This window comes from Chrysochloris asiatica, unplaced genomic scaffold (genome assembly GCF_000296735.1).
Source record: "Chrysochloris asiatica unplaced genomic scaffold, ChrAsi1.0 scaffold00192, whole genome shotgun sequence".
Classification (NCBI taxonomy): domain Eukaryota; kingdom Metazoa; phylum Chordata; class Mammalia; order Afrosoricida; family Chrysochloridae; genus Chrysochloris; species Chrysochloris asiatica.
Genome location: NW_006408710.1, coordinates 410,305 through 426,150, shown reverse-complemented (window position 1 = coordinate 426,150; position 15,846 = coordinate 410,305). Strand labels below are relative to the sequence as shown.

The 15,846-nt window shown below is 41.5% G+C and overlaps 1 protein-coding gene across 3 annotated transcripts in view; it reads right to left on the bottom strand.

Moving 5' to 3' along the window:
• Positions 1-2,206: 2,206 nt before the first annotated feature.
• The window catches only part of ABCA8 (ATP-binding cassette, sub-family A (ABC1), member 8), a 67,161-nt gene continuing 53,521 nt past the window's right edge, over positions 2,207-15,846 (bottom strand). For all 3 annotated transcript variants that reach the window (XM_006872290.1, XM_006872291.1, XM_006872292.1), the window contains 10 exons: positions 15,673-15,790; positions 14,915-15,006; positions 8,262-8,422; positions 7,489-7,564; positions 7,321-7,415; positions 5,573-5,692; positions 5,285-5,425; positions 3,983-4,062; positions 2,420-2,475; positions 2,207-2,305 (listed from right to left, as the gene is read on the bottom strand). In XM_006872290.1, coding sequence (XP_006872352.1) covers positions 2,207-2,305; positions 2,420-2,475; positions 3,983-4,062; positions 5,285-5,425; positions 5,573-5,692; positions 7,321-7,415; positions 7,489-7,564; positions 8,262-8,422; positions 14,915-15,006; positions 15,673-15,790 — 1,038 coding nt within the window. The remainder of the gene's footprint in view (positions 2,306-2,419; positions 2,476-3,982; positions 4,063-5,284; positions 5,426-5,572; positions 5,693-7,320; positions 7,416-7,488; positions 7,565-8,261; positions 8,423-14,914; positions 15,007-15,672; positions 15,791-15,846) is intronic.

The window sequence follows — 15,846 nt, the reverse complement described above, 5'->3', positions numbered from 1 at the left end:
TGAGATGCAATCCACACTGAAGGTTGTAGTCTTTACTCTTTATCAGTAATCATTTTAAGTCCTCTTCACTTTCAGCAAACAAGGTTGTATCATCTTTATATCGCAGGTTGTTAAAGAATCTTTCTCCAATCGTGATGCCATGCTCTTCTTAGTATAATCCAGTTTATCGGATTATTTGCTCCGCATATAGATTGAATGGTGGTGGTGATGGTTATGCACCATGGAGTCGGTTCTGACTTATAGTGACCCTGCAGAATGTTTTTGAAGCTGTAAATAAATATGGTGAAAGAATACAACCCTGGTGCAGGCATTCAAACAGAACAAGGGAAGACTGAACGGTTTAAAATTAGGAAAGGTGTGCACCAGCATTGGAGAATACACACTCCAAAAAGTGAAGGCTTCGAATCTTCTTGATTGAAAATGAAGATTTCTTCCAAAGCAGAAACCTCTTGCTGACCTTCCAGTTCAAACCTTGACATGGTCACTGTTTCTGTGACGTGATGGCTAGTGGGTAATGGGACACAGAACAATGTTTGCATAATAAAGTCCTTGAGCATACTCCATCTTAATCCAAACCCCAAACCCACAGTGTCAACTCAATTCTAATTCATAGTGATCCTGTAGGGTAGAGTAGAACTTCCCCACAGGGTTTCCAAGGCCATGGTAACGTAGTGGTTAGTAGTCAGGCTGCTAACCTCAAGGTCAGCAGTTTGAAACTACCAGTTGTTCCGTGGGAGAGAGATGAGGCTTTGTGCTCCAATAAAGATCTTGAGACCCCTGTATTGGGTCACTATGAGTCAGAACTAACTCCATGGCACACCACCATACCACTGGAAATTCCTTACAGAAGCAGACTGCAACATCTTTCTCCCATGGAGTCGCTAGTGGGTTTGAACCACTAATCTTTCTGTTAGCAGCTGAACGGCATAACCACTGCATCACCAGGGCGCCTTTCTATCTTAATGTTGTTGTTAAGTGCTGTTGAGTCAGCTCTGATTCATAACAACCCTGTATAGAGTTTCTGAGGAATGCCTGGTGGGGTTGACCCTTCAATCCTAAGGTTAGCAGTCCAATGCTTATTCTACAGTGCCACACCAGGACTCAGTCTTACTGATTGGTTGTTGTGTGCTGTGGAGTCGGTTCCTGCTCATAATGATCCTGTATAGGATTTCTGAGGCAGTAAATCTTTACGGGAGCTGAAAGCCTCATCTTTTTCCCGCTGTACAGCTATTAGTTTTAATTAATAGCAGATATGAAATTCTCCCCTGGTCTTTGAGATTCCAGGCTAGTAGAATGGTCCCCAACAGGAATAAATTCTCATCTTCCAGAGCTGACCAATGCCTCTATTGTTAAGCGCCATTGATTTGGTTCTAACTCACAGTGACCCTGTATAGGTTTTCTGAGGAGCGGATTCATTAGTTTTATAGTGTTAAACCCAAAATGGGTTGGCAGGAAGCAACTGGACTTGATAATTATTATACATGGAAACCCTGGGAAGCACCATTTTACACTCATACATGAGTCAGAGTTGACTTAATGGCAAATTCACAAATCATAAGAAAATAGATGAAAGTTAAGGTTTTTAAAGGGTGACCCTTTTGACATTATCACTTAGAGTCTTACTAAAATGTCAACTTTGCTCAGTATATATTAAAACTTCCAGAAGAATCAATATATGGACTTTTCCGTCTCAGAATAAGAGTGTCTTAAGGCTGTGATAAAAGAAATGTACATGAAATTGATCAGACTCTGAGACTTAAATCATCATATAAAAGAAAATATTTATTCAGTATCTTACAGAAGTTTGAAACTGGACGGCCTGTGGCAATAGAGAGACTGGACGGGACTGTGGTCTGACCACACCCCAGAACTCACTCTTCCTCTCCCATTTCACCAAGAACCTTTTGAGTATGTCTGAGTAAAATAACAATATTATAAAATGGCCACCATGAAGAACCATTGCAGTGTTTCTAGTGTTGTTGTTATGTGCCGTGGAGTCGGTCCCGACTCATAGCGACCCTGTACAGGGTTTCCGAGGCTGTAAATCTTTACGGGAGCAGAATGCCTCATCTTTCTCCCTCGTTTATAGTGTAGTATCTAACAAATAGGACATTCATGATATAAAAATAAATGTCTTAAAAAAAAAAAAAAAGGAAGAAAGAATGCAATCATAGGTTTGAATAGCATCAGTGGGCATTTGGGAGCGTTAAGGATCGTCGCGGGCAAGGAGCTTCCACTTCATGGAGGAATCAATTTCTTCATCAAAATCATCCAACTCCTGCTCCTTGGAGAGTTCTAGGAAAACCTAGAAGGGAGGAAGGAATACAGAGAGAACTGTAGCTCCGAGTGAGCGGGAAGAAGATGCTTCGTGGGTCCGCTACAGGCATATGGTTGGTATGAAGTCACTGCAAGAACCCACCTGCTCCAGAGTGGACTGAGACAGACTGTATTCCTCCAGGTCAAAGCTCTGCTTAACTGCACAAAGATGAACTTATGTTAGACAGTCATGCATTTATATATCTAGATAGTCTAATTAGTCAGCATATAACACAAATAACATTTAAAATCTTAAATAAACAGATTAAGGTAACAATTGTTGGTGGCCAAAGAAGATTATTCCATTAAAAATATGCCAATGTTTTCATTTGGTTTAGGAGGGGCAGGGGGAAAGTGCTTGTGTTAGGCTTCTATGTGGGATTTGAGAACTGGATTTAGGGAAGAAATAATACTGAGACCGCTTTCTTCCCTGCACATGAGCATCAGAAAAGTCAGAGAAACACATGTGACTTTGGAGGAAGCAGACAGACAAATGTTCAGAAGCCATCACAACATCCTCTAATTAGACTGGACACCCTTCTCATTGGCCACAATGGACTGAGAAGGGCAGTTAGAGCCCTGATAAGAACCAACCTCTGAAAGGAGAACACCAATGGTCCTAGGCCACTGCTGGCCACAGGACCAATCTGGGGGACACTGGATTTAGAAATCGGGATGTTCAGCTCAATCAAGACTGGAAAGAAGATGCGTTCCTGTGACTAAAGATGCTCTCAGCAGGAATCAGATGAGTCTGTTCTAGAACCAGGAGACCCAAGTCTCTTCCTTAGGGCAGATGACAAGTCACAAAGATATCCCTGAGTAGGAGCAGTGATAATAGGACACAAATGAAGTTCAGACTCGCCAAGGTCATGGGCTAGGATGGCAAACAGAATGTGTGTCAGGTGCCAGGTGGTCAGTTTTAAAGTTCAGCAGGTTTGAGGAGATTGTTTTAATGACCAGACCGTAGGTTTGTTTCTTCATCTACAGTTTAAGACAAAAAAAAATCATATGCACATCTACATAAAATTTAATTTTTAAATTTGCGTGTGGTGCTGTGGGGTCAGTTTGAACCACAAGGTCAGCAGTCCAAACTCACCAACCACTCCTTGGAAACCCTATACTGGGTTGCTATGAGTCAGAACCAATTTGATGGTACTTAGACCTCAAGGTAAGCAGTTCAAAACTATCAGAGGTTCTGTGGGAGAAAGATGAGGCGTTCTGCTCCCGTAAAGATTTACAGCCTCGGAAACCCTGTGTAGGGTTACTATGAGTCGGAACCGACTCCACGGTACTTAACAACAACAACAACAAGTAACAGCAACTGCAATGCTGGAAAGGAAGCTACTCTTCTTGAATGGATCTATAACTGAGTTTTGACTTATTTTGTTCTTGTGTGTATGTGTGTCACACAAACAGACACAAATACATGGAAATAAAAACCACCTCACAAAACAAAAGTAAACTCACTCCATCCACCCTTTCTCACTTGCACATAGACGCAGAATCACTCTACATCCTTGGTTTTGTGCTCTTAAAGTTCAGTTTGCATCTTTAACTTTTAATTCGAGCAACGATGGTCATAGTTTATTTTGTCACAGATCTGGATTACTTTACGATGTGGCATTATCTGCTTCTGAGGGTCTCCTTTCCAAATTAGAGTTCTTACCTGTCTCTAATTTGAAGAAAGCCTGGGACAAAGGTCGCACATTTTCCATTGGCAATTTATAGACCATCAGGGAGGAGTACCTGGGGGTAGAGCAGAGGGAAGCTGACACCACCTATGGTAGAGGTGAAGTACCACAAGCGGGGTAAGTGTAGCCCACGTGAAATCATGAGATTTGCTAAAGGGACCTGCCACCGTACCCTTGTTCTTGGCCATCATGTCCTAAGCAGGAGGTGATACCTAACAGTTCCTTAAAGCTTCTCAATGTGACTGGAAATCTAGGTCTATGCTCCAGGAAATTGCATACCTCTTCCTCCCTCCCCCATCCTCCTCAAACTGCTATCGTACGATAGAATAACTGAGTCCCTGATGAGGAGGTTGGAGCCCTTCGGGAATTCAGCATCAAACTATATTCAGCAGCTTTCATTCTGTTATCATTTGGTTTTCTTTTGATCATCTGCAAATTGGGAAAACTGAGATTTCATTGCATGAGATACCATTTCATGTACCGATGGGACCACCACCCTCATCCATGGTACTTGTTTCCTGCACTATTATATTTATGTATCTGCACCTTGAGTTACAGCGCTGCTTTTCTGCTGTATCCCACCGAAGAACTATGTTATCCCACCTTGTCATTTTGACATACTGCTTTTCTATTATGCTTTCTCCCCAGCTTCTAGTCCTTGTCTTCTAAAATGCTGAAATTCTAGCATTTTAACCAAGTCACGTTTTGGATTTTTGCTGCATTACTTTTCTAGGGACGCTTCTCTCTACCAGGAGCTTGATAAGATTGGATATAAGAATATAGTTGGACTAAAATGATTAGGCTTTACATCCTGGTCAATGTAAGCTTCTGATCCCAACAGAAACCAGCAGCCAATCTGCACCTGTATGTGTTGGCTCTGCCATGTGACCGATTCATTTCCTATTCATCAAGATAGACATTCTATTTATTGACTGCCTTGTAAAGGCCAGGCAGGCCCTCAGTTCCTTTTTCTCAGGTGATCTCATTTCTCATTGAAATAGCAGCATCTCCTTTGAAAAGTTTCTATGAGGCTCAAATAAGTAACAGGAGATCAGGAGAGTACCTGGCACACAGTAGGTCTACAACCCACACTACAGCAGTTTCTGGATCGGTTCTTGTCTGGAGTCTACATTCTGGAGTATCTGGCAAATAATCCTTCTTTTTTGTTTTTTTTTCAGTCTTTTCTTTTGGTTAATCGTGGTCACACATGACTATAGGTCAATGTAACTAACGGGAAAAGCTTCTGGTCCCAACAGAAGCCAGCAGCCAATCTGTACCTGTCCTGCCGAGCAGCCTGAGGGAAAAGCTTCAGGATCTCGGCATGGAGGGGCTCCACCTGAGAGGGGTCCTTCACCTTCATCTCAAGCAGGTAATCTTTGCCAAATTTGCTTTTCAGGTGTTGGATAGAACCAATACATCTGGGGCAGGAGCAGGAAGAGGCAGAGCAGAAAGGAGAACATGACATAGAACCTCTTATCAGTCGCCAACATCACCTCCCACTGCCCACAGTGCCCTCTCCCCTCCTCAAAGAAACTCGCGTGTCCTGCTCCCTGGGGAGCACCAACCTGAGCCTCCCAGACACCATAATGGCCACGCGGTCACACACGGCCTCGGCCTCGGCCATGTAGTGGGTGGTCAGGAGGGCACCCCGCTCTGTGTTGCTGATGGCGGCCCGGATCGCCTGCCTAAAATTTCATGAGGATATTTGCAATTAAAGGAAGTTCTCTGATCAAGAAAGAGTGATCACAACTATAAAGGTAGAAGATGTGTAACATAAAGACGGGAGTAGTTAGTCTTTCATTTCAGGAACAGAGGACCCCGGGACCATCAAGAGGGAAGAGTGTGAGTGGAACGTGGGACCCTAGTCAGAGAAGCAGTGACACTAGAGATGGAGGCAGAGGTGATGACATGGAGAGATAGAGCAGCTGAGGACTCCAGACTCATGGAAAGAGAAAGGCTGTGTGTTGGTGGCCAGGAGGCTGGCTTGCAATATGTGGCCTTTGGTTGTTTAAATGATGATATATTCCTTCATGTTTTTGTGTAAAGAAATAATTTTTTTTTTAAAAAAAAGAGGGAATAGAGGCAAATACTGTTAACTGATGTTGCATGGAGGGGATTATAATCATTGCAATGAAACAAAATACGATTGGTTGAGTACAAAACCAATGTTCTACTATGTAAACTATCACTCAGTTCACAAGAAAAGCTTAAAAAATATACAGAAAACCCAATTTTTAATTGGCATGAATCTGAAATAATTAGCAAATCATTGAGATTAAGTATGGGGAGAGTAAGGAGGAAGGCAGGTTGTGGAAGGGACTGTCACATGATAGCAGTTAAACTTAGAAGGCATCTGAGGGTTTAACTATTTTACACAGTTGTATTGATAGAAGAGTCCTGGTGTGGATAAACTTTGGTTTGATAACTGCAAGGCTGGCAGTTCAAATCTATTAGCCACTCCTTGGAAACCCTAGTGGGAACCAGTCAAAGGCACTTAATAATAATAACAACATTGAACGACAAATGCTGAGCAAGAGAGAATTCTTACTAAAAAGGCTGTGCAAAGAGTTGTCAGGAGAAGAAAATTAATGCACATAACATACACACAAGTGCCACATCTAGAAACCCCACCGCTTTACAGGTGAACACAAGGGGGTTCAAAAATGGGAGGAACAGGTCCATTATCTTTTAGTTCCATTCTTCCATGAACTTTTGAAGGCCCCTCCCATATTCTCAAGTTCACTGTTGGCAATTATATGATTTTGGTACAAAATCATTATATCACCTTACCTAAAGGGTAGGAGATCTAGTAGTGTAGTGGCTATGAATCGGCCTGTTAACCTCAAGGTTAGCAGTTCAAAACTATCATCCACCCTGTGGGAGAAAGATGAGGCTTTCTGCTCCTGTAAAGATTTACAGCCTCGGAAACCCTACGCAGGGTTGCTATGAGTCAGAACCAACTCCCGGGCACACCAACACCTAAAGGAGTTCTGGCGTGGTGTTGTAGGACAAGCACTGGACTTCTAACTGCAAGGTCAGAGGTTCAAACCCTTTACTGGGTCACTATGAGTCAGAACTGACTTAATGACACTTAACAACAATAACAACAAACTTGATCCCAAATTATCAAATGAGCAATGGAAATACTTGATGTGAGATTTTTTGTTTTTTGTTTTAATTTTAAAGTAAGTATTGGTGTTACTAAGGATATTGTATTGATAACTTCTTCCATGTTAAGAAACCATTTAAGGCATAATATTTGCAGGACTCAAACAATTCACAAATTTCCCATCAGACATGTCCAGCTGCTCACCACATCTGCTGCTGCCCTTCGGGGTCCATCCCTGTAGAAGGCTCATCCAGAAGCACCACTGCTGGCCCCCCCAGGACACTCAGCATGAAGCACAGCTAGAAGGAGAGGAGGAATGTTGGGCATTGTCTGTGTGTGGAGGGGCGGGGTGACCCTGAGCCCTGCACATACCTTCCTCTTGATCCCCTCTGATAAGGTCTTGACGGGCACCTTCAGCTGATCCTGCAGCTTGAACGCATCTACCAACCTAACAGAAACCCAACAGGACCTCAGAGTCTATTGTCTTCTTCATACTAAGGAAAGTTGAGAGAGAAGCGGCCAGCAGGAAAAGATCATGGGACAGGGCTCAGAAATGACGTTCTGGAAACAGATGCTGGGTACCCCACAATTAGCTATCTTGACATCTTCTTCCCCACACACCCCTTTCAAAAGGAAAGAGTTGTGTTATTTGAAAGAATATCAGCACATTTCATGGTATCCAGCCAATTGTTGTTCCATAAAATATATAGTTGTTTTATTTTCTATCCCTGGGTGGTGTAAATGTTTAACCTACTAGGCTGCTAACCTCTCAGGAGAAAGATCTTCTCATGAAAATTCCACTACATAAACCCCATGAAGCACAGCTCTACTCTGACCTATATGAGACTTCCATGAGTCAGAATAGACTCCACAGCAGTTGTTTTTTATTTTTACCTAGATTTCAGTACTTTTGATTCATTCTGACATTAAATATTTGCTTTTTTCTCTCCATGCGTAATATGAGAAAAACAAAAATTCGACTTTGAAATCCAGGAAATCAGTATCTACTTGTGGATGTGGCCTGGGAAGGGGTTAAAGATCTCTCTTTCTGAGGTTCCTGTGAACCTAATCCCTCCAGGTCTTTCCTCTGTTCCTAGCCCTCGTCCCCCAAACTCCCATGTCCCCAGTACAGAACTACGCCGTACCGTGTAATGGCGACCTCGGCATCTTCTCTCCTCAGTCCTTTCACAGTGCTGTACACGTCCAAGTGCTCCTTCACCGTCAGGTTGGGCCACAGTGCGTTCTCCTGAGGACAGTACCCCAGGAACCCACGGGTGTCTTCTCCACTGATGCTTTGTAGTAGCACCTGGAGGAATCAATTCACTTTCAGATGCGACACTTCCTTGTTTTTCTGAGCAATTCAATGACATTTCACTTGCTGGTGGTTGTTGTTAAGTGTCATGGAGTCAATTTCAACGCATAGTAATCCCACGTCACAGAGTAGAACTGTCCCTTAGGGTGTTCTAGGACATTCTGGTTGGCTCTGTAGGATAAGACCTGGACTGCTAAGCAAAAGCTTGGTGGTTCAAACCCACCAGCTGCTCCAAAGGAAAACGATGAGATCTTCTGTTCCCATATAGATTTACAGAGTCAGAAACACTACAGGGTGGCGATGAGTAGGGATTGCCTCAATGGCAGTGACTTCAGTTTTGGTTTCTTGGTATCTCTACAGGAACAGGTAAAGAAACTCTAAGACTAATAGAGTTGAATACTTTATGATCATATTCGGGGGGATCCTGAATGGTGGAAATGTTAAAGTCCTTGGCTTCTAACCAAACATTTAAAAGTTTAAGTCCACCCAAGGAGTCCTGGTATGGCACTGTGGGTTAATGCGCCAGACTGCAAAGCCATTTGAACTGCATGATGATAGTTCAAGCTCACCAGCTGCAGAATCGACTTGACGGCACTTAACAACAACAACAACAACAAGAAGGCACCTTGAAGGAAAAATCTGTCAATCTACTTTTGAAGAATTTGCCACTGAAAACCGTACAGAGCACAGCTCTACTGAGACCCACAGGGATCTCTAAGAGTCAGAAGTGTCTCAACAGCAATTGTTTCTTTTATTCCTATGAATCATTTTGGAAAAGATGGTCAGAGAACAACTCCATGAAAACAAGTGTCTCCACAACTAAACAAGTGTGTACACTCTAGACCACATAAGCCAAATATGCCATAAATATGGTATCTTACCATTTTGGCTGAGAATTTTTATCAAATTTCTTCACTGTAAGAATGAAGTGTGTTAACTTAAGTTTAATCATTAATAGTTAACTTCACTCTTTTATCAATAATGCTGTGTTGTGGGCTTTGGATAAAGAACACAATAGCTAGCATCCTGTGACTTGGGGCTTTTTTTCTGGCAACTCAGCAATACATGAATGAGTGGAGAAGAGAGTAAATAGACTAAAAATACACGATAAGTTGTGAAGTAATGGGAATCTTCAGAAGGTGAGGATACAGAACAACCGAAGGTGTGACTTTAGGCAGGTGATCAGAGGAAGCCCATTCACCAAGAAGCTAATTCAGTTGAAGAGTTGAGACGCACCAGCCATGGTCAAGACCAAAGGAAAGGCGTTGCAGGCAAAACAAACAGCAAGAATATAGGTCCCATGTCCTGTGGTTGGATGAAGCTTGATGTGTTCTTGGACCAGAGGGAAAGAGAGGCGTGGGTCTTGGAGCAGAGTGAGCTAGGGGAGAAGGACAGAGATGAGGTTGGGGAGGCTCTGACGTTGCCTACAGGAAAGGGGAAGAGATCCCTTCCATCATAGCACAGTGAGGGGTCCTGGAAGGTATTTCATCAGGAAAATGACATGATTTAAAAACATCAACCCAACATTAGCCTCCATGACTCTGAGACCAGAAGAACTAGATGGTGCCCGGTTACCATTACCATCTGCCCTGAAAAAGATCCCATTAGAAGCTCCTAAGTAGAGTAGGAGAAAATAGTGAAAGAAAACTCAAAATTATTTAATGAACAAAAGACTGGGATTATTGGTCAGAAAGAGACTGGAGGAATCTAAGACTATGGCCCTCAACTAGTCTTCAGGTCTGAAAAATAACTCACTCTTGTGGTCTAATTTTCAGTCAAGCAGTTGATAGGATTTATAGGGGGGACAACAACACTAGTAAGCTGTGCTCACCATGGAATGGTCAATTATTCAAAAACAACAAGGGCAACATTTACCTAAGGATGAAGTTGTGAAGGGAATGGAAGGAGGGTGGCATGGAAACAGGAACCCCAGGGAGGAAGTGGGCTCACTGTTGTTGCATGGAGAAATTGCAATCATCAAGATGAAACAAAGTGTGTGATTTGGTGAATGTAAAACTGATGATTTTGTCTGTGAACCTTCACTCAACTCACAATCAGAAGTTAAAAAATAAAAAGACAAATTTAAAAAAGTAAAAGACCACCTCAGATGATCTGATTTCATAACACCCAACTAGTTGGCTTTACAATTTATAGCTTGCATGTATTAAAACTATGTCTTAGCCTAATTTACAAAACCCCTCCAAAAACAAACCTATTGCTAACAAGGTGATTCTGACTTACATTAACCTTATAAGACCAGGTAACGCTGTCCTATAGGATTTCCAAAGTGGCCATCTTTACTTAAGCAAACTGCCATATTTTTCTCCCAGGGAATGGCTGGTAAGTTCAAACTGTCAAGAGTTTTGGGTTAGTAACCGATCATTTTTATAACTGTGTTACAGTTACATATTTTTTTCATCCGTGTGTAATGAGGGGGGAAATGACTTATGATCTAACAAACAATAAACAATCCAAACAAATGATGGTGATTGAATTTGAGCGTGACCACCGCCAGCCACGGGCGCGCAGTGACCGTAGAGAGCAAGCACTGGATTGTGAGCCACAAGGTCGATAGTTTGAATCCACCATCTACTCTGTGGCAGAAAGATGAGGCTTTCAGCTCCCACAAAGATTTACAACCTCGTAAACCCTATACTAGGACAGTATTAGTTGACAACTAGTCGGCAGCACTTAGCAGCAACCACAAGGCACTGCTCAGAAACCCTAAATAAGGTCACTATGTTGTTGTTGTTGTTAAGTGCCATCGAGTTGGTTCCAACCCATAGCGACCCTGTACAGGGTTTCCGAGGGTGTAAATCTTTACGGGAGTAGAAAGCCTCATCTTTCTCCCATGGAGCAGCTGGTAGTTTCGAACCGCTGACCTTAAAGTTTGCAGGCAAATTCGTAACCACTACGCTATACAAGGACAATATTAGTTGACAACTAGTCGGCAGCACTTAGCAACAACCATAAGCCACTCCTCAGAAACCCTAAATAAGTTCACTATGAGTTAGAGCCAATTCTATAGCACACAACAACAACAACCACTGAAATAGAGGGTCTAGTTAAGGTTCTTGCTGAGTGGTTTTTATTGAGCAATCTGCCTTCTGGTTCAGGACCTCTGACCCTAGCGTCAGCAGGACTGTGGGAGTCCTGGTGTGGTGCTGTGGGTTAATGCGTCAGACTGCCAAGTCATTTGAACTGCAAGGTTGGTGGTTCAAGCTCACCAGCTGCTCCTTGGAAACCATATACAGGGTTGCTATGGGTTGTGAGTTGGAATCGACTTGACAGCACTTCACAACAATAACCACAATTCCCTCTCTGTTTAGCAATGTTCCTGGACATCCTTCCTAACCCAGGGTTAACTCCAACCCCGTCTCCAAACTGCAGTTCCACCCTGGGCAAACTTTATGAGTTACGTAAGATTGTCTACTTTCTGTCTTAAGATTTTGGGAGTTTTCTTTCTCTTTTCCCACAGTGTCCCCCTTGTTGACAAACTTAATCTCTTTTCCTATCTACCTAGCTTCATACAATTAAAATGCATGTACAATTAAGGTCAACTTCCTGTCTTTGTAGCTAAATTGCCAGTCATACCTGAAGACACTTCTAGGGAATCATGTATATGTATAAAAATGTATGACTTCAATAGCTAAGCACTTTATCAATACCAACTAAGATACTGTATATTAACGGGGTTCTTTTTGTTTTCTGACAGTTCTATTCAAAATTATGGAACAGACCATCAGTTGTTCATATATAAGTTCAGGCTGATGCTGAAGAAAATTTAAAAAACAGCCCATGAGAGCCAAAATATGACCTTGAATATATCCCACCTGAATTTAGACATCAAGTAAAGAGCAGGTTTAATGCATTAGACACTAATGGCAGAAAACCAGTAGAGTTGTGGGATGACATCAAGAACATCATACAGGAAGAAAGCTAAAGGTCATTAAGCAAACAAGAAAGAAGGAAAAAAAGCAAAACGGATGTCAGAGAGATTTTGAAACTTGCTCTCCAGTGCAGAGATGCTAAAGCAAATGGAAGAAACGAGAAGGTAAAAGAGCTGAATAGAAAATTTCAAAGGACAACTCAAGAAGACAAAGCCAAATATTATAATGAAATGTGCAAAGACCTGGAGTTAGATAACCAAAAGGGAATTTCTCAAGCTGAGAGAACAGAAGAAAAAAATTCAAGTCTTGATTTGAAATATTGAAGGATTTGATGGGTAAAACATTGACTGAGGCAGAAAGCATCAAAAGAAGATGGAAGGTGTACACAGAGTCACTGTACCAAAATGAAATGGTTGATGTTGAATCATTTCAAGAGGAAGCATATGCTCACGAGCCAACGATACTGAAGGAAGAAATCCGAACTACATTGAAGGCACTGGCAAAAAACATGGCTCTGGGAACTGATTACATACAAATTGAAATAATTCAAGAAACTTATATAGCACTGAAGGCATTCACTCATCTATGCCAAGAAATTTGGAAGACAGCTACTTGGCCAATTGATTGGAAAAGATCCACATTTGTGCCCACTCCAAAGAAGGTGACCCAATGGAATGGAGAAATCACTAGACAATATGACAAATATAACATGCAAGTAAATTTTGTTAAAGATAATTTTAAAATGGTTGTAACAGTACATTGACAGGAAACTGTAAGAGGTTCAAGCTGGATTCAGATGAAGATGAGGGATAAGGTATTTCATTGCAGACATATACTTTATTAGCTATGCAAAGCCATTCGATTGTGTGGATCATGATAAGCTACGAAAAACACTGTATAAAATGCGTATTCCAGAGCACTTAATTGTGGTCTTGAAGAAACCATATGTAGACCAAGAGGTAGTCATTCAAACAGAACAAGGGGGCACTTCCAACAGAACAAGGGAAGGGGGAATTAGAAAAGGTGTGTGCCAGGGTTGTATTTTTTCTCCATACTTATTCAGTCTGTATTTTGAGCAAATAATCTGAGAAACTGGATTATATGATGAAGAACATGGCATCAAGATCAGAGGAAGACTCATCAACAACCATATGCAGATGATACAACCTGGCTTGCTGAAAGTGAAGAGGACTTAAGATACCTACTGATGAAGATCAAAGACCACAGCCTTTGGTATGGATTGCACCTCAATTTAAAGGAAACAAAAATTCTCACAACTGGACCAATAATAACATTCAAATAATAAACATTCAAATAAATAAATGGAGAAAAGATTGAAGTTGTCAAAGACTTCATTTTGCTGGGATCAACCATCAACACTCATGAAAGCAGTAGTTAAGAAATCAGATGACATATTGGATTAGGCAAATCTGCTGCACAAGACCTTTTTAAAGTGTTGAAGAGCAAAGCTATCAGTCTGAGGGCTAAGGTACACTTGACCCAACTCATGGTATTTTGAATAGCCTCATATGCATGTGAAAGTTGGGCAATGGATAAAGAAGACGGTAGAATTGATGCATTTGAGTTTATGGTGTTGGAGGAGAATTTTAAAAAGACCAGACTGGATTGTCAGAGGAACGAAAAAATCCATGTTGGAAGAAGTGCAGTTAGAATGTTCATTCAAAGCCATAATGGCCAATCTTTGTCTCTCAAAGAGAGACAAATTCTTCTGACATATTGTCAGGATGGACCAGTCCTTGAAGAAGGACATTAACATTATGCTTGGTAAAGTGGAGGGTCAGGGGAAAAAGAGGAAGACCCTCAATGAGATAGAATGACACAGTGGCAGAAGAAATGGGCTAAAGCAAGGATTGTGAACTTGGAGCAGGACTGGGCAGTGTTTCATTCTGTTGTGAATAAGGTCGCTATGAGTTGGTACTGACTTGATGGCACCTAACAACAAGAGTATTCAAAATTGAAATAGTATATGCTGAATAGACAATGAAATGAAATCATTGAAATCACTTCCTCATTGAAAGTAAAAAGCCATCTGCTTTGTTGTTACTTTGTTAGATGCTGTCAAATCAGTTTCAACTTTTGGAAACCTACGTATCACAGAACACAGTGTTGCCTAGTCCTGAACCATATTTCTGGTCTTTGATATATTTACATCCAGTGTTGCTGGTATTGTGTCAATATATCTCACTGAGGGCTTTCCTCCTTTTCATTGGCCCTCTTACTTTACCAAAACATCATGGCCTCTTGTAGCCATTACAGTCCCATGTGTTTTGTGGCAGTATTAATAGAATTTTTATGGATTCTGAGAATAATTTCTAATCTGATAATGGATATGTTGCATTGCTTCTCAACGCCCTTGAAGGATATAAATTAATTAATAATAAAAGACTTGTCAGTCTTGGAAACCCTAAGGAGCTATTCTACTCTGTTCTGTAGGGTTTCTATGAGTGTGAACCAACCACACAGCAGGTGGTTTTATAATTGTATCAATTTGACAGTGGTTTTATAACTGCAACATTTTATAAACTTATTTTAAGCACTTCTAGATGATTTCGTTTCCACATCGTTTTTCACTTACCTGTCCAGCAGTTGGTTGTGTGTCTCCAGTGATAACTTTAATGGATGTACTTTTTCCAGCTCCATTGTGTCCTAATAATCCTAAAACCTCACCTGAAAGAACAAAAGGTCACACTTAGTACTAATTGATCTGAAGAGTACAAATAAACATAAAATATAGTCTGAAGTCTCACTCCATGGCAAACCTTGTGCTATGTGCTTTATGTAAAGTATCTCATTTCATTGTACCAACCAGTAGAGGATGCAGTTATCACTACACTTAAATCTTCTTGTCTTTGCCGACAAGCTCTCAGAGCTGAGGTTACACAGATGTGAAGTGGCTTTGCCATTCTGGAAGCCCAGGGTGTCAGACTCTCCTCAGTCTCTGTGTGACTTTCACTCAATGTCAGGTCACCCAACACTTCCTGATTAGGATTCTGAATGTTCATCTCCATTCAGTTCTCTCATGGAAAAAAATAACATGCCTGAGGAGATCAGTTGTGTTTGTTGCCTAGAAATGCCATGGTTTCAGTGGTTTGCTTTAGAAAAGAACTTACAGTTTCAATGGAGACACATGTATGTATATATATCCTACTCCCTACGCATGGGGAAGTTGATTAAAATTCATTTAGAAACTCATCATGTTAAAGGAGCTCTCTCAAGATCAGCTAGATCTGCATGAGAACTGAGAGGTGGCTTCCAGAAGACTTCTCATTCACATCCATCAAGCTCTGAGGAGAAAGGTCCTGAACCCACAGGGCAAGAAGCACCAAGTCCAACCTTTTCTAACACAAAAGGAGACATTTCTTGTGGCTATTTTCTTCTTCTTCCTGGAGAAGCAGCGTGTCCTCTTCCCTGCATACTCCTTGCGAAGACAGTTGGCAATAATGACTGGCTTCTGTAAATGATAAGTGATTCATGTCAGACCTTCATTCTCTCCATTATCTTTATTTT